General features: G+C 39.0%; 2 protein-coding genes across 2 annotated transcripts; both read right to left on the minus strand.

The window, feature by feature from the left end:
• Positions 1–3,735: 3,735 nt before the first annotated feature.
• Positions 3,736–7,942, minus strand: LOC126926778 (CREB-binding protein-like). Its single transcript, XM_050743117.1, has 7 exons — positions 7,763–7,942; positions 7,565–7,684; positions 7,182–7,483; positions 6,472–6,882; positions 6,072–6,384; positions 5,567–5,981; positions 3,736–5,473 (listed from the first exon to the last, which is right to left on the minus strand). The coding sequence occupies exons 1-7, from the start codon at positions 7,925–7,927 to the stop codon at positions 4,998–5,000; spliced, it is 2,202 nt and encodes a 733-aa protein (XP_050599074.1). The 5' UTR covers positions 7,928–7,942; the 3' UTR covers positions 3,736–4,997.
• A 1,190-nt stretch (positions 7,943–9,132) lies between these two features.
• LOC126926818 (uncharacterized) lies at positions 9,133–15,677 on the minus strand. Its single transcript, XM_050743207.1, has 3 exons — positions 14,681–15,677; positions 9,406–9,654; positions 9,133–9,333 (listed from the first exon to the last, which is right to left on the minus strand). Exons 1-3 carry the CDS (start codon positions 14,807–14,809, stop codon positions 9,262–9,264), a joined length of 450 nt encoding a protein of 149 aa, XP_050599164.1. The 5' UTR covers positions 14,810–15,677; the 3' UTR covers positions 9,133–9,261.
• Between the last annotated feature and the right edge of the window lie 3,422 nt (positions 15,678–19,099).

The raw sequence follows: 19,099 nt of genomic DNA on the forward strand, positions 1-19,099 counted from the left end.
TCCAACAGGCATTCGATAAAGTATGGCATGAAGGGCTACTCTACAAGCTTAACAAAATCCTACCCCACCCATACTACTCCATCTTAAAATCCTACCTTACCAACAGACAATTCATAGTTAAATGTCTAGGCGCCACTTCCGCAACATTCCCAATAGAATCCGGCATACCGCAAGGTAGTGTCCTCGGACCCCTACTATTCTCCATCTACACTGCCGACTTACCCATATCAAACGAGGTAACAATAGCAACATTTGCCGACGACACAGCACTATTAGCTACCCACGCAGACCCGGCAATTGCCTCATCCACTCTCCAGCGAAGTCTCGACTCCATGGAAAAGTGGTTCCAAAAATGGGGTTTTAAAATAAACGAAAAAAAATCCTCCCATGTAACCTTCACGCTCCGAAAACAAACCTGCCCCCAGGTCACCATTAACAACACAATAATCCCAAGCAAGGACTCCGTAAGATACCTGGGCATGACCCTGGACAGGAGGCTAACTTGGAAAAAACATATCTCGGAAAAAACAAAGCAACTAAAGGAAAAACTAAGAAAATTCTATTGGCTCACGGGCCGACGCTCCAAACTAAACATACAGAACAAAATAACCCTCTACAAGGCCGTAATAAAACCTGTCTGGACCTACGGAATCCAACTATGGGGAACAGCAAGTAACTCCAACATTGAAATACTCCAACGCTTCCAATCGAAAACGCTAAGATCCCTATTAAATGCACCCTGGTATGTTACGAACGAAACAATCCACCGAGACCTCAAGATACCTACAGTCAAAGATGAAATACACAAGTTCAGAAGCAGATATAGCACAAGAGTCAACAACCACCACAACCCACTAGTCACCCAACTACTGGACACGACGGACCAGATCCGCAGACTAAAAAGAAAATACCCACTAGATTAAACCATTAGTCCTACTAAAATCAACAATATAAAACTATTATAATCCATGTCATTGTATCACGCCAAACTAAGTTACTGAAAATTCTCAACGAGAATTGATTGTAAATATTCTAATAAATAAATAAAAAAAAAAAAAAAAAAAAACTCTGCGAACGGTCTTTACACCAGGGGATACAAAAAGGTATCTGAATGGCGACGGTGACAGTATCTTTTCATTCCATTTCCGTTTGTCTCGTTTAGCGAGAACGACGTGAATCCCACCGACAAAAATAAATAAAGGAAAGCGCATTATATTAAATATTGTACATTTATCGTGACCGATGCAGTGTTGGATCAGGATTCGAGGGGCTGTATCGAGAGAAAATTCTCATTGTCCCTCTCGAGACTTTTTTCCTTAGGAAAAGAAAAAGAGACTGGGATGAAGAACGGTGTGAGTTCTTTCTTTTTTTACCTGGGAGGAGCGAGGGGGATAAATGTTACACTTGCGTCTCATTAATCTTTAATTAGATAATCAATTCACTAGTTACGAAATGTCATAATAAAAAGTAGTACTCTATAGTTGGTATTTCAATAATAATAGCGTAATAATAATAATTATATTCCATAGTTTTGTTTGCAATTATCGTCTATCGAATAATTAATTAATTAATTAATTAATTAATTAACGTTTACTCCATCATGATATAACCGCGACCTATATTGTGTTTGATAATATAAAAAGAAAAACAAATCGTATAATACATATATAGTATATGTATTATATATATATAATACATATAGTATATATATATAATATATGTAATACATATATAGTATATATAGTACATATATAATATATATATAGTGTTGTATCGTTCACTTTTCGTTACAATAATAAATTGTCCACGAACGCTGACGTGCCAACAAATCCGACGTGCAAACCGCTTCCGTTTCATTCGTTTCTTTCTTTTTATTTTTTATCATCTACGGAAGTAATCTTTCGCGAATCTACAATCCATCTCTTTCTCGATGTTCGAACACACTAAGACCCATTTTTACACTCGCAATTATGTGCTCGAACTATCTTCAGAAAGAGAAAACTCATTTTTCTTTATATCTGTTGCACACACACACACCCATCACATATCGTATTTTTACGATTCGTTCGCAAATGAACGCCGATTCTTAGCAATTGTGTCATCTTCGTTAGTAATTAATTATTAATAAAATCAAACGATAAAATGACTCGTGTAGATCGCGATCGTCGGATTGGTACACAATAGCGTTCGATTGTTCGCTCTTAAAGAGTTTACTACCAAAAAAGGTATACCACTTTCAGATTTACAACACTGCCCTAAACACAGCCATACTAAGCCAAATACTTTTGGGTCTTCGTCGTTACGTTTATTCTTTTTACTAGTAAAATCGTTTACTTAAATCTACAGTCGATAACCATCCGCATTTCGTAGATTGTTATTTTTTGTTCTTTGTATTACTCTGTTTCTTATCGTTTTCATCTCACTTTTAGAAATTTCAGACGCACGACAAGATTTGTTTCTCAACCGATTTATAGTTGACCCGCTCGATTTAACTGCTATCACATAATTCTACATAATTATCTTTTTTTCTCTTTCTTTTTGTCCTTTTATATGACGATCTTGGAAAGACGAATCTACGACGTTCTTTCTATAAAACTAGTCCGAGGGACGAAGGACGTAGAGAAAAACCGGTGGATGGAGGAAAGAAAGGGCGAGAAAGAGAATACATAACAAAAGGAATGTTTCGGAATCGATTGACGATTCACATTAACCGATTTATAAAAGAATTTAAAATAGTCTAAAAATAACAAAAAGCGATCTTTCGAATTTGGAACTTAATTGAGTGAAAGAAAACCGGTTATCTTAAACGAACCATTCTCGTTAAACTTACCCCCGTCCAACCCCGCGATTAAAATTTTCAAGGCAAAAAACATTCGCCAATCGTTCGTTAGATTCTTTCTTTATTTTTATAAAAAAAAAAGAAAAATGCTTTTTGCCTTCTTTTATAACGAATTCAAAGGGTACCGATGTATATAAGACAAATGGAAATGTACGATGTTATATGTATATAGATATATCTGATGATAAATGTATCAGAATGAGTCAAATACATTTTTCAAGAGGTAACGTGTCTCTCAAACGGGTCATGATTTCTCTGGCTTTTTGTTTCGAATCGGACCGCGCTTTCGTCGACGGAAACGCCACGTTTAAATATGAATCTTACACCGGTTGCATGTGCCATTAATGATTCTGATTATGATTAAATCGGTTATAGCTTGGTTACATGGTGGCTACATTGTACATCGTGTATTTAAAAAATATCCGACGAAACGGACTTCAGAAGTACACCTTCACGCATCATTCGTTACCAACTAGTCATTTAAATAGGTATCGAAGAAAAAAGAGAGAGGAAAAGTTACACTTACAGTTTACTATGATACAGCACTGGCATAGTCACATACTTCGGTATGTATGTGTACTTGTATCTGTATTTGTATTTCCTTTTCTCGGGTTTATCGTGCACAGAGATATCCTATTATAATTATAACGCGTGTGTGTGGATCCCTTTCTCGCTTTTTTCCCGAATATTAACACTATACTTATATGTTTTGAATTTTTCTTTCGTGATAATATTAATAGTAATAATGGTAATAATAAGAAGAAGAATAATAATAAAAATAATATTATTAATAATAATAGTAGTAGTAGTAGAGTAATAATAGTAATTATAATAATTAAGAATCAATAAGAATTATATATAATAGCAATAATAATAATAATAATAAATTCATAATAGACAGGGAAATTAATAATAATCGTTATTATTATCGTAATAATAGTATAGTATGTACAGAACGATTTTCATGCGAGGGTCCTTTTCGATTACGCTTCGTAGCTACATATTTTGATTGAACTGTACATGTTGGACCCTCGGTTTGAAAAACTTTTGTTGTCAAAATTAACACGATTTATAAATCCTCCCATTAGTAAGCTTGTGAATTTCTACTTTTTGGTTGCGACACCGTTAATCCGCGTTGTCTCGCCTGTCCTGTTATTAGGTTTCTTTTCCATAGGACAATTTAGCAGATTATTTTGAAGGTTAATTTCAGAATGATCCATAAAATTTAATGGTGCTAAGGTTTCGGCACAACCTTCGGCAACCGTTGCGATCTCTTAATAACAAATTAACCTAAGTTAACATTACTTAACTTTCCACTAAATTCTTTTCTCCCTTCCTTACATACAATGTTGTTGATTTCTTTTTCAATATCTTTCCATTTTCATACAGTTCGTTTTTTTTTCTTGTTATATACTTTGCATCTTGTCACGATAATAATAATAGTGGTATATAATAACTGCATATAATCGCTACGCTAATAATATTTGAACTATTAATTATTAATTAACGTTAAGTATACACAACACATTTGTACGATTTCACTCAGCCTGCACGAGCAGCAGCGAGGGAAGGTGATATAGATGAAAAAGTCATGTGTAAGGGGAATAAAAGTTTGGGCAGAGACATAGTGTGTGTTTCTTTTGTATATGTATGTGTATTAGGGGATAAAGTATTAATAGTCTCTCTTGATTTCATGTGTGTATAGTTTCAAATTAATTGTTTCTCGTCGTTCCACTGGTTCGCAATTGGGGAGCCGAGGTTGAGATACGAGAATACAATAACGTAAGTTCAAATGTCCATTGAGCCAGCTGTAGAATCTTCGCGGAGCATCTAAGCAGCACCACAACACGCTGTATCGCTCCTGCACCTTAACTCGGAGATAGAAAAAGGAAACGCGTCATCCGGGATTAATTTGGTCGCACCAGTGGTACTCTGACCCGTCTCTGAACATCAGCACTTGGTCAGTGTACCGGACGTAAGTAGTTGTACCTGATCTCCACGAAGCTAGGAACGCAGAACGGATGGAAGTTACTCTCTCTGTTCTCATGACAGAGAGGTGGAACAGCGACCGTTCTTTCTAAACGGTTGACATACGATGCAAGATCATCGTTCGCCCACTAACATAGTCACTCGTGTTAACCGACTTCACTAATAGTCACTACAATCCTTCGACAAATTTTGAAAGTTGATCTTGTGGCGTCATGGGCGTCACTTCACTCGAGTCTGTGCCACTAGTGGGTGGTGGAACTGGAGATGGATGATGTGGCATGGTACCCGGGTGACCAGTCGGTGCACCAGTTCCACCACTCAGCTGCGAAAGCATCATTTCACTTGGCCCACCGAGTTCATGAGCCGGTGAATGTGTTGGTGTACCATGAGGTGGATGGTGATGAGGCGATGGCACCGGCCCTGATCGAGGAGAAGGAACTGGCTGATTACGTGGAGAAGGAACCGGTCGTGGGGAAGGATTTGGTTGAGGAGAACGAATTGGCGGTGGAGATCGAACGGACTGCATTAATTGTTGCTGTACAGAAATCCCTGGAGGCCCCATCACACCTTGCGGAGAAGGTACCGGAGGTGGTGTTGGTTTTAAGCCAGGTTGACCGTATCCTTGTTCGCTAAAGCCACCATAACCTGGAGAAGAATACGCGGAATCGTGGCAAGCGTTAGACCACGAACCAAGCGGCTCGACGAATCTCGTTTTCTCCAGAATTAAATAATTCTTACCGAGAAGGGGCGGCCTTATATGTCGCTGTTGACCGTAAGGCGGTGCTGGTGGTTGTGTAAATTGTTGTTGTTGTTGTTGCTGCTGCTGTTGCTGCTGCTGCGGGTGTTGTTGCTGCTGCGACGGGTGCTGGTGCCTTTGCAATACTAGCATTTGCTGTTTATACCATTGTGGTGGTTGCTGTTGAACAGGTTGCTGCTGTTGCTGCTGTTGTTGCTGCTGTTGATTTAGCATTGCCTGTATTTGCATTCTGCCTTGCTGTTGTTGTTGTTGTTGGTGGTGGTGGTGGTGGTGCTGCTGCTGCTGCTGAGACATTATATGCTGCAGAGCAGGTTGTTGCTGCGGCTGATTAGGACCCAAAGGTCCGCCCACTCCTCCACCGTATTGACCACTTTGTTGTTGATTTAGAGCGAGTGCCTATTAATTTAAAAAATTATATGGTAATAGAAATTATTAAAATCGAAAATGTCAGCAGACAAATAATATAGAAGAAATTAATCGTCATACCCGTTGTTTGATAAAAGCAGCCATAATCGGTGGATTGCTTTTGAGTATTTGAAGTATTTGGTTTTGTTGTTCAGGAGTATGGGGATTCTTTAGAGTTTGCATAAGTTGCTGCAATACATGCTTGTGCATGTTGCTTTGAGTTTGAGGACCAACTTGATTAACCGGACCACCGAGAACTCCAGCTTGCCTAGGCATCTGTCCTCCCATAGCTATTGCTGGCAGCCCTTGATGTTGTTGCTGCTGTTGCATTAACTGTTGCGGCGTTTGCTGTCTCAAACCAGGATTCTGTTGCATCAGTGCACTTGGCTGATACCTACTGTAAATAAAGGTGTAGCTTTAATACCTCTTTTTATATACATATATGTGTACGGTATTTTAATTATTATATTCAATAACTCACCTTGCTGTCCATTGATCCATTGGAATAAGATGTGTACCGCCAGGATTTGGCATTTGTACAGGCATTGGACGTTGCATAGGAGGTGGTGGCACTACGCCACCTGTTTGTCCTCCTACGCCAACTCCAGCACCAACTCCACCACCTGGCGTTACTTTACCATAACCATGCGGTACTTGTTGCCGTGCAGCTTCTTCTTGTACTTGCTTAACAACTTGGAGAACGTGAGCAGGTGGCGTTTGAGTTTCAGGTTTCAATCCTATTCCAGGTTGATGTGGCGAAGGTAAATTGGTAGGACTGACACCTGGTTTCATAGCAACACCTGTGGTCATAGTAACATTTGAACTCTGTTGTCCGGATTGCATCGCTCCCACTGGACCTGTGGGTCTGCTATTCATTGCAGCCATTCGTCTCCTGAAACACATTAAAAAGAAAGATATACACCTAACTTATATACATAGGATATACATACACCTAGTTATCTTTGGAAATTATTATTCTAACGTTGCTGCTGTTGTTATTATTATTATTATTATTATTATTATTATTATTATTATTATTATTATTATTATTATTATTATTACTATTACTACTAATACTACTATTACTACTACTACTACTACTACTACTACTACTACTACTGCTACTGCTACTACTACTACTACTACTACTACTACTACTACTACCACTACCACTACTACTGACGTATTTACCTTAACAACTGCGCTTGCTGTAGCCGCTGTTGAAGCTGTTGTTGTTTCAGCTTATGTTTGATGTTCGAACAGAATGGAACAAGACATTTAGTCTCTTGGCAGTGTTTAGCATGATAACAGCACAACGCTATTAATTGTTTACAGATTGGACAGCCACCGTTCGTTTTTCGTTTGCAAACTTTAGTATGCGTTACTACTCTCTTCATCTTTTGACAACTTGTTAAACGACAGTTAGCATCTCTACATTGGCACGCGTGCACCAACGATTGAATACATCTTTGAATTGAAAGTTTACGCGCCTCCTATTATAAAATAAAAATATTTATTATAAATATTCATAGCAAAATTATTAATATATTCAGTTAATAAAAATATATTTTTACCTGTGGATTAGCTTGTTTAGCATCGGCCGGCGATGAACCATCATCCAAATCTAAACCAAGTTTTTCCATATGATGAGGATGACCGTCTTTTTCTTTACAGCTTATACACAGATCAAAATCCTAGCATAATAAATAATAACATTAGATTGTTTGAAAATTGGATGATACATGTTTACAGATGATTGTTTTAATACTTACATCACAAACCGTACAATGATATCTTGTTTCTACATGGCTCTTACAATTATTGCAAGTATAGACAAACTTGTCTTGACCTTGATTGTGCAATTCGTATAGCATAGACATAGAACTAAATTTCGCGCGCCTTAAGGAAAAGAATTCATAATGTCTTTCTCTAGCCATTGTAAGGAAAGCATCGCGGCCATCCATAAGGTCACAATTAATAACTGGATCAGGATCTTGAATAGGCTAAAACGTGCATTATTTTCAAACGTAAGAATACGATTCGATTATTAAAAAAAATAATAAATATAAATTAATCCTAAATACATACTGCTAATATTACATCCCATTATATTATATGTCGGAGATGGAAAAACACCGGAACCTCTCCTTGGATTCTCGGGAATACCGTAATGTCGTAATTTAGATTAAACAAATGTCGCTCCGATTGTTCGAGGTTTATGATAGTGAGCTTGGGCTCGAGGCGACAACCAGTCGCCGAACGTAGCCGCGGTCAAGGGATGAACGTTTTATCTAACAAAGGCACAGAGTAACTCTATACCTCTCCTTTAAAGAAATAGCCGTAGCGACACGTGGCAGTAAATATTTCAAAGGTTTCTGTTCCGTGGCTCGCCACACGCAGATCCTATCCTTCGGGTAAGATGATCTCCAGATGTCAATATACCTCCGCAGTATGTTTAGCTAACTTGAGGACCCGCAATAAATCTTAAGATTTAGTCAAGCAAAGTTCTTCATTTAGACAAACAGTCCTTGTTGCAACTACGGGACGATAGGAGAAGCCTATCTTCCACGAACGATGCCCCCGTCAACAACCTCCCCTCAAGGGCGGCCAGCATCTCTTTCAAAACGCCGATATGGAGATCGACCAATTAGCAACAGCGCTAATTTCCCTCACCTTTGGAACGAAAGCTTTCTTTGACGAATCCGAGGATCTCATGTCCTTAGACCCACCCATTATAGTTTTCCTCGACGGCATCGTCGAGACGGAGAGTTACTCTCCGGTACGATCTCGACGACGATTCAAGTAACTCTCGGATACGTAGTGATTGCCCCATGCATTAACATTGAGTACAACTTAGACGCTAGAGAAGAGTAGAGTTCGTCATCCCGTTGACCGTGGATTCGTTATTGAGCCTAAGATCATTGTCATTAGCTTCTCGAGTATCAAATCATCGCGATTACTTGTCCAATTCCAACATGGTCATGTTTGCACTAGTAAATATCTCCTCTATTGCATAGTGATCACGTCTAGTGTCAATAGGGATTCGTTTACGCCCTTAACCCTAACTCTAATCGTAACGCCAACCCGACATATATATGGCCCTGGGCCCATAACCTGTTGAGAAGAGAGAAAAACGTGTGGATAAAGTGTAAGATACAAAGTATATATTTGACTTAATAATGAAATACAGGAATACAATTTGAGCTGGTCCAGATCCGCACGCTAGCAGTGTTACTTTATGACTGAGAACCCCGAAGCCAACGTCGCCTGTCTACCGTATTGGGTCTGCCTCCCTGCTATTCCTTTGTCTATATGCTGTCGATGGCTTCAGCGCTTGAGAAAGCTAAAAAGACCAGATGTGGAGTTTTCCTAGAAGTGGTGATCACTTCAATAAAAATAAACGAAAGATCCTTACCTCCCTCGCTCTTAGGTATGCGATGTCGTCCATAATGTCCAACCGAAGATAGTGCGTATTTCTTCTACCGCTCGGTGGTGCGGACATTCTGGACGCTGGGTCTCGCCGAGTTGGTAATATTCTAGTCACGCCTCCAAAAGGAAAACAGGCGACTGATTCGCGACGGCGAAACAAAGTCGGTAGCTCTGCTTCCATCGTAACGACCGAATGTCCCGATCCTTCTCCGCCACGATCGCTCATTCGTCTCACCTGTCCACACAAACATCAAGATAGTTTCGATACGCGAGAACTGTCGTAGTGACGATCGAGCCTGGCGAAAGTCAAATTGACCAACTTCATCTTTGGACAATCTCACAATTTCGCAATTTCATCGTCCAAGTACACGATTGATTCTCACAAAACCTCTAGTTCCTTAGAGCTTAATGCCACGCTCATCTTTTCATTTTTATCGCATATTGTCTCACCACTTGCGATACTTGTAATTACTTTTCTCTACTTTTCAATTTTGGAGTTGGTCAATGTGATTTCCGAATGGCTCGATTGACTATGCGAGTCTTGGATAAAGATGACAATTAAACTATTCAGATTAGTCATGTTGCTTCGTCAAACGATTTGAATTCAAGCAATTCGAAACCATTTTGTCAATGTGAACCTATTATTTTACCAATGTGAATCTGTAATTTTGCTTGAAATATCCTTCCAAGTTTTTATGATGATTCAGATTGGTCAAGTTACCTGAATCAAGCAACTATTTTCAAGTTACTTGAAACTATTTTGTTAACGCGTACAGTTGCTTGAATCAAGCAACTATTTTTAAGTAACTCGAAACTATTTTGTCAGTGTGAAACTATATAGACACTAGTTAATTCCCATACACATGTATAATGTATAATGTATAAACAGAGCTATTTTTTCAGATCAGAAAGTACGATCAATCTTTTTCTTTAAATATATTATGCAAACGTTGAACAACGTTATGTTTTGTTAAGCTAACAGGATACACTAAAAATACATTATCACATACATTATCCGGTTCGTTCGTGAGTGCCGAGGCGTGCAGACGTGTGTCCAGTGCCCGGCAATGTTCACAAAGCAGCACGTGACCATCCAGTTGCTGCTGAGTGCCGAGACGTGCAGACGTGTGTCCAGTGCCCTGTGAAGTTCACAAAATTCCACGTGACGCCCATCTGTCGAAAGCGAATCCAACTAACCTAGCCAGGGGTTAACAGCCTCTCGACTAGTTCTTTCACACTGAATTAACTAGCTCGATGATGGCTCTATCATTCCCAACAGGCTCCCCGGAGCTAAATTATAACACCGCCATTTTTCCTCCCCCGTGGCAAGAGGGCAACACATCTATCCTGGTAAACGACCATCACACGAAAAAACGAAAGCTCGAACCAACCAAGACAAATGTAAACAAGAGTCAAACTAAACCATCAGCCAGCCAGGTGACCACCTACAATAGATTTTCAATACTGGAGTCCACGGAAGACTCCATGATTACAACCGAAAAGGTAAATAATCTCCATACTCAAAGAATTCCCCCTCCCCCACCGATATTCATTAACGACGTAATCGACATACAGTCAATGATTAAGACTATCGAAAAAGACATCAGCAAAGAGGACTACAAGTTAAAGATTAACAACAACCACGTGAAAATACTGCCGACCCACCCAGACGCCTATAGAAAGTTAACCAAGCTATTAAAAACGTTAAACGCTAAATTCCACACATACCAGCTCAAACAAGAAAGACCATTTCGAGTGGTGCTACGCAATATCCATCACTCAGTCGATCTAGACGAACTAAAATGCGAATTGTCAAATCACGGCCACGAAGTAACTAACATCAGTAACATTAGGCATAGAATCACAAAAAACCCACTATCCTTATTTTTTATAGACCTAAAACAAAAAACAAACAATAAAGAAATCTACAATATCAATCGGCTGATGAACTCCATAGTTAAGTTCGAGCCACCTCTTGTAAAGAAAGAAATAATACAATGCAAGAGGTGCCAAAGGTACGGCCACACGCAGAAATACTGCAATCACAACTTCCGGTGCGTAAAATGTGCAGGTAATCACCCCACTGACCAATGCACTAAATCCCCGGAAACCCCCGCCAAGTGTATCCACTGTCAAGGAGAGCATCCTGCGAACTACAAAGGATGCTCAGCCTACAAACACTACATAATATAGTGTATCCAAAACTGAGACCCAAGGACATAACCATACAAGAACCTAAACCCCAAAAACTCACTACACCAACAGTATCCTATGCGCAGGCAACGCAAGGAAACGTAAACAACTCGAAAACACACATTGTACACACAGAAAATAGAATTCCCACCCCACAAAACACAGACAACTTTACCAGACTCGAAAAACTTATCGAGAAGCAAACTGAGCAAATTAACAACTTGCTGTCACTACTCACACTCTTCATGGACAAATTCATACGCACAGAAGCAAAATAAAACCAATGCGAATAGCTCTGTGGAACGCCAACGGTCTAGCTCAGCACAAATCTGAACTAGAACTATTCTTAAAACAACAGCAAATCGATGTGATGCTCATATGCGAAACCCACTTCACCGACAAAAACTACCTCAAAATACACGTCTACAACTTCTACCACACCCAACACCCCAGCGGAAAGGCCCACGGCGGCACCGAAATCATAATCAAATCAAACATCAAGCACTACGAACTTCAACCATTCCAGAAAGACTACCTCCAAGCAACAAACGTAGCAATAGAAGACTGTCATGGTACAATCACCACTTCAGCTGTATACTGCCCTCCCAGACACTCCATCGCCAAAGAAGACTTCGACAACTTCCTGGACACCCTGGGCAATAGATTCATAGCCGGAGGAGACTACAACGCCAAACACACCCAATGGGGCAGCAGACTAGTTACAGTAAGAGGTAAAAACCTCCTCAACAGCATAATAACCAATAACCTCAACTACCTTACCACATACGAACCCACACACTGGCCCACCGACACAAACAAAATACCCGATCTCCTTGATTTCATCATAACTAAAAATATCTCGTCAAGACACGTCCAAATCAATTCCTCGGCTGATCTCTCCTCTGATCATTCCCCCGTGATAGTAACAGTCAGTTCAACTATCATCGAGAATACACCTAATGGCTCCATTCATAACCAACACACCAACTGGCAGCTCTTTAGAGAAATCTTCACACACACAACTTCAGCCTCAACTTCACTAAAAGCCAACGAAGAAATCGAAGCAGCCACGGAATACCTAAACACGAGCATAATAAACGCTATCCGCTTCTCCACACCGGCAATAACGTCCATCAGCAAACACGAATATCCCCAGTACATATTAAAAAAAATAGCAGAAAAACGTAGACTAAGAAGAGTATGGCAGACCCATAGAACACCGGAGGACAAACGCAAACTAAACAACGCAACTAGAAAACTATCCAAAACCATAAAAAACTACAATAATGACTGTTTTCACAAATATCTCGCCAGCTTGTCCCCCACAGCCGACTCCAACTACTCACTATGGAAGGCCTCCAGGAAACTCACGCGCCCCCCACAAATAATACCTCCAATCCGCCGCCCGCAAGGCGGATGGGCGCGTAGCCTTATAGAAAAAGCCAACCTATTTGCCAAACACTTGTCTGAAGTATTCAAACTCCATTCCTCCGTAGCTGCTGCAGACGTTACCGAATACCTGCACACTCCCTTCCAAATGTCCCCTCCTATTGAGCCCATCACTTCTGCAGAGATTATACAAGCAATCAGTCGGCCAAACCCCAAGAAAGCAGCAGGTCACGACCTAATAGGAAATAAAGCAATCAAGGAACTTCCCATAAAAGGGATTGCACTCGTCGCATCAATCTTTAACGCTATCCTCCGCCTTCAACACTTTTCCAAGGCTTGGAAAATCTCACTAATCACCCTCATCCCTAAACCCGGTAAACCAAAATATGAAACCACCTCCTATCGCCCAATCAGTCTTTTACCTACCCTGTCTAAACTATTCGAGAGAATGCTCAGGAATCGTCTCCTCCCACTCCTAGAAGAATTGAAAACACTCCCAGACCACCAAATCGGCTTCCGAAAACAACACTCAACAGTAGAGCAAATCCACTGCATAATCCACATGATCAGCCAAACCCTTGAAAAGAAAAAATACTGTTCAGCGGTATTCTTAGACATCCAACAGGCATTCGACAAAGTATGGCATGTGGGGCTACTCTACAAGATCAAAAAGATCCTACCCCATCCATACTACTCCATCTTAAAATCCTACCTAACCAACAGACAATTCATAGTTAAATGCCTAGGCGCCTCTTCCGTAACATTCCCAATAGAATCCGGCATACCCCAAGGTAGTGTCCTCGGACCCCTACTGTTCTCCATCTACACTGCCGACTTACCTATATCAAACGAGGTAACAATAGCAACATTTGCCGACGATACAGCACTATTAGCTACCCACGCAGACCCGACAATTGCCTCATCCACTCTCCAGCGAAGTCTCGACACCATGGAAAAGTGGTTCCAAAAATGGGGCTTCAAAATAAACGAAAAAAAATCCTCTCATGTAACCTTCACGCTCCGAAAACAAACCTGCCCCCAGGTCACCATTAACAACACAATAATCCCAAGCAAGGACTCCGTAAAATACCTGGGCATGACCCTGGACAGGAGGCTAACTTGGAAAAAACATATCTCAGAGAAATCAAAGCAATTAAAGGAAAAACTAAGAAAATTCTATTGGCTCACGGGCCGACGCTCCAAACTAAACATACAGAACAAAATAACCCTCTACAAGGCCGTAATAAAACCTGTCTGGACCTACGGAATCCAACTATGGGGAACAGCAAGTAATTCCAACATTGAAATACTCCAACGCTTCCAATCGAAAACGCTAAGATCCCTATTAAATGCACCCTGGTATGTTACCAACGAAACAATCCACCGCGACCTCAAGATACCTACAGTCAAAGATGAAATACACAAGTTCAGAAGCAGATATAACACAAGAGTCAACAACCACCACAACCCACTAGTCACCCAACTACTGGACACGACGGACCAGATCCGCAGACTAAAAAGAAAATACCCTCTAGATTAAATCCTTAGTTTCTACTAGAACCAACAATATAAAACTATTATAATCCATGTCATTGTATCACGCCAAACTAAGTTACTGAAAATTCTCAACGAGAATTGATTGTAAATATTCTAATAAATAAAAAGAAAAAAAAACATACATTATCCATGCCACGCGGAGGCGACTCGTTCCTTCGCCCTTCCTCTTCCTCTTCGCCCGATGTGCTTTCCTCTATGACGATTTGAAGCTCGCCATAGTTTGCCGTCACATTCACATTCGGGCTTCTCATCTTGATTTAGGTAAATTCTCACTTGAACATAAATAAAACGTTTCTTCGTTGAAACCGTATCATAGTGGAGAACGATCGAACAGTACAAAAGAATGAATAAAAATAAGTCACATTTTTATTAATTTTCTTTTGTATCTAAAAACAAATCTGATAGATTCAAAGATACAAGATCTTTGAAAATATCGTATGGAATTTAATACTAATTTAGTGTGCAATTAAAAAATTACTATACTATTTTATTTCTCCTATATACATGTTGGAGATAAAAGGACATCGGGGCCTTTCTTTTGGAATTTTTGGGAAGACCCCCAATACTTTAGTCTAGACTTTTTATTATAGCTGCACTTAAATAATAAAACTCAGAAGTAGTTGTTTATGATTTAATCCGACTATGTTTACCCGAGATTTATGACAGTAGGCTTGGGCTCGAAGTGACACAACTGGTCGCTAAACGTAGCCACGGTCATGGCATGGACGTTTTTACCTAACAAAGCTATGGAGTAATTGTATAGATCTCCTTAAAAATATAGTTGACCCGAGGGGTACAGAGACGAGTATATAAGTGCAGTTCCATTTGGACTGAGGGAGTTCTACTTATACTGTAGACAAGTAAGTTGAGTTCTACTTATATCGTAGACAAGTAAGTTGAGTTACACTTGAATTGTGGACAAGTAAGCTCAGTACGACTTAGACTTTGGAAGAAGACGTATTTGTTATCCCTTTGACCGTGGATTCGTTATTGAACCTAAGATCATTGTCATTGGCATCTCGAGTATCTAATTGCCACGGTTACTTGTCAAACTCTGTACCATATCGGTACTGTAATCATATCGGTACCAGTAAATATCATGCATATCGTATAACAACAATGGTTAATCTAAATGAAGATTCGTTACACGCCCCTAATCCCACTGAGAACTCGAGATATATGTATTTTTTTTTTCTTTTTGCTTAAAAGATTTCCTGTTTATTGTCACATTAGAATGTCAGATTCTTTTGGCACACGAAGGCTTCGTAAATATCAGAAGGAATATAACGTGGAAAAATGTTGTTTTATTTTTAAAGTTCTACGCTTCGCTACTTTTTTCCTAGTACGTTCGTTTTAGCAATAACACTGACTTTTTCGCCCGTTAAAAACGGATTACGCAGACGCGCTCACGCAGCACGTGCCCAGAACGAATGTTGCGAGTCGATATTTTCTTTTGCGAATCGCTCTCGTTATTTCGTTGGAAATGTTACCGTGCGGATATCAGACAGCCATTGGAAGTTATTAGACGTTAAAATCGAACCTACAAATTGCTTCCGTATCTCGCCAACAGCTAGTCCTCGTATCTTACGCAGACGTCGATTAGAAGTAGAATTTTCGATAAAATTTAAATTTCCCTCTTCAGTTCGTACTTCGATTTATGGACTCGTACATACGTTTTTCTCTTATATATTACGTGCATTTGCATATATATCTGTTTCTCTATCCCATGCGTCGTAGTTTTTGGATGAAACCAACAGCTTGTACACACGTGCAAGATTTTATTTTTCGTGATAAATCGAACAAGAATATATTCTTTCGTGCTTCTTAATAGAGTGACATTACACCAGGTGAATAATGTACTCGAATAAACGATTTTTCTTAATACTTATAAATTACGCGACGCGTTAACATTCAATTAATTCATAAAAGAAAGCATGATAATTATATGAATCAACTTTAAGAAAATAAGTGTAATTTTTAATATTAAATAACGAATAATAGAAAAGATGGAATAAATAAGTTAACAATAAAATGATAAACAATACGCGTTTGCTTATTTTCAAAAATCAAAATATAAGCAGCTTAAGTAACTCAATATTTTATGGAACGTTCTTCAAAATCAATAACTACATTGTGTTCTTTCCATTCGAAAAAATTCTGTAACGTAATTTCCGCACTAAAGGACCTTCTATCGTATCATTTTCGTCAGAGAATTTCAAATAATCTAGTTCTGCTTCGAAATCTTTTTATTACCTTTTTTTATTACGCCTTTGAATCCATCGAAAGATTTACATTAAAATTTTTACTTTGCCACAACTTTCTTTATTTCGCTGCATATCAATTATTTATTGAAGCTACTTCGTTCTAACGTGGCAATCATTCACCAGCTCAGCACAGGCTAGCGCACATTTTGCGAGACGGATTTTCCATGCGTCGAAGTCGCAAATGTCGTTACACGTGTACCGGGCTGTATCGACAAATATCAAAGTCATACGAGTAGCATTGAATCGGTGGAAATATCGAATTTCGAAAGTTTGATTCGACGTGTCCAAGATACGAGATTCCAAAGAGAAAGTTCGCCCTCAGGTCGACGATATCGATTTAATATTACATGCGATTTATTTTCGTTCGCTGAATCAGTGAACTTCTACATTTCACGCGGTTCATCGGGTCGAATGATTTTTCTGCATACAAAGGGCTGGAAATTTGAAACATACTGTAGCCTAAACCGGTCGCCGGATTAAACTCGACGAAGCTTCGAATCGAGAAAAACGTGCAATCGTAATCTGGCTTTTACGAAAATAGACACAACGACGTTACCGGACAAATAACGAAATTCTTGTCCATTATTGAAATTCTATTGAAATTCTATTAAATCGCCAACTACGTTCTTATTGAAATTTTCATTTATTTCTTTTTAAACGCACGATCGAATTTATCGCACGCGTACTCTTCTGATTATATTCTATCGTTGATATTATTACGACGAACATTGTACATAAAAATTTAGAAAGTTACTATGCACAATATTTGATTTTTCCTCAATTTTACTTTAACGAATTTCGAGTTTTAGTTTACGTTACTTAGAAAGTTCGAATTTTCTCCGTTTATGGCAATACGAAACTATTAGGTAGTCCGAAAAGTTTCTTTCGTTCCATAAGGAAATAATGGATGCACATTTTCCGTTTTATATTATTTTATCGAATTACCTATGATCCGTTTTGTTTTATCAAACTAAAGATCACAATGTTCGACAGATTAGGTTTTATGTTTGTATAAAGATGCGTCGTTGAAAAAGACGTCTCTTTGAAAGAAAGACACTTTCCGGACAACCCAACATACAGGGTGGTTGGTAACTGGTGGTACAAGCGGGAAGGGGGTGATTCTACGCGAAAAAAGAAGTCGAAAATATAGAATAAAAATTTTTCGTTCGAGGTTTTATTTTCGAGCAATTGAAAGAAAAGATTATTGTAGCCTTTCATACTTTAAAACAAACGAATGCGTTAGAAAGTGTTCATAGAAATTTAATTAGAAGAGCAGAAGTATGTGTTGGACAGAATGGGCAACACTTTCAGCAATTTTTGTAACAATAAACTTTATGATTACTTCATGTTATTTCATTATGTATTCCTAATTTTCCGTTACGGCAAAAACAAACTTAAACTGCGATAATATCCATCGAGACAACGATGTACAGTGAGGTCCGTTATAACGAGACGTGATAAAGTGCACGCGTACCGAGCGAAAATTCAAAGTCGATTTTCTCGAAAACGAAGCCTCAAACGAAAAATTTTTATTCTATATTTTCGACTTCTTTTTCGCGTAGAATCACCCCCTTTCCGTTTGTACCACCAGTTACCAACCAACCTGTATAATATTACTGGAAACATTGTACTCGGACACAAGGTTTAATACGATGCTTTAAATAATAGAAGTTTCAGATGGAACGATAATATTGGGTTGGCAACTAAGTGATTGCGGATTTTGTCAGTGCCACCTAATGATAAAATCCGCAACCACTTAGTTGCCAACCCAATATAAAATATTAGGAGGAAAAAGTCCGAAATAGTAAAAGTTCGTGGTCGACTAAGTGCAGACCAGCATTTTCATGGCGATAAATTAAGTTGAAGCACAATATCATTAATTCTCGATGCTGCAGCGCTCGCCAAGTTTTATACCCCAATTTCGTCCTCGTTTCGACAAATGAAAATACTCCTGATGCTTGAAGAAAATTTCGAACTTTTAACGTTCGAAGAAGGAAACTTGCATATAAAGTAACGGTTCTCTCATATTTTCCTCAAACTCGAGAAAGTTTGTTAACGAAAGGAAGATACGACCGAGTGGAAACTGTGGACAGAATGAAAAATATCTAAACACCCAGAATAACAATCAATTACGAAATTACGAAGAAAAAGTCACACAAATATAAGTCGTGTAATAAATAAATTTCGTAAAACATCGATAAACATTGCTTTGTTTGCTGTTAGTTTGTTATCAACTAAACTGTACATGTAAATGATACTATATCGCGTTAATTTGAA

This window comes from Bombus affinis, unplaced genomic scaffold (genome assembly GCF_024516045.1).
Source record: "Bombus affinis isolate iyBomAffi1 unplaced genomic scaffold, iyBomAffi1.2 ctg00000059.1, whole genome shotgun sequence".
Taxonomy (NCBI): domain Eukaryota; kingdom Metazoa; phylum Arthropoda; class Insecta; order Hymenoptera; family Apidae; genus Bombus; species Bombus affinis.

What these genes read in the sequence shown, in the direction of transcription:
- LOC126926778 (XM_050743117.1), bottom strand. Translation starts at nt 7,927, where the DNA reads ATGGCTAGAGAAAGACATTATGAATTCTTTTCCTTAAGGCGCGCGAAA. An exon ending in CAGCAAGCGCAGTTGTTAAG is followed by an intron (nt 6,883 to 7,181) that starts GTAAATACGTCA and finishes AATGTGTTTCAG; the next exon opens with GAGACGAATGGCTGCAATGA. An exon ending in TATAAGGCCGCCCCTTCTCG is followed by an intron (nt 5,474 to 5,566) that starts GTAAGAATTATT and finishes ATTCTTCTCCAG; the next exon opens with GTTATGGTGGCTTTAGCGAA.
- LOC126926818 (XM_050743207.1), bottom strand. Translation starts at nt 14,809, where the DNA reads ATGAGAAGCCCGAATGTGAATGTGACGGCAAACTATGGCGAGCTTCAA. An exon ending in CTCCGCGTGGCATGGATAAT is followed by an intron (nt 9,655 to 14,680) that starts GTATGTTTTTTT and finishes TTGTGTGGACAG; the next exon opens with GTGAGACGAATGAGCGATCG. An exon ending in CATACCTAAGAGCGAGGGAG is followed by an intron (nt 9,334 to 9,405) that starts GTAAGGATCTTT and finishes TGGTCTTTTTAG; the next exon opens with CTTTCTCAAGCGCTGAAGCC.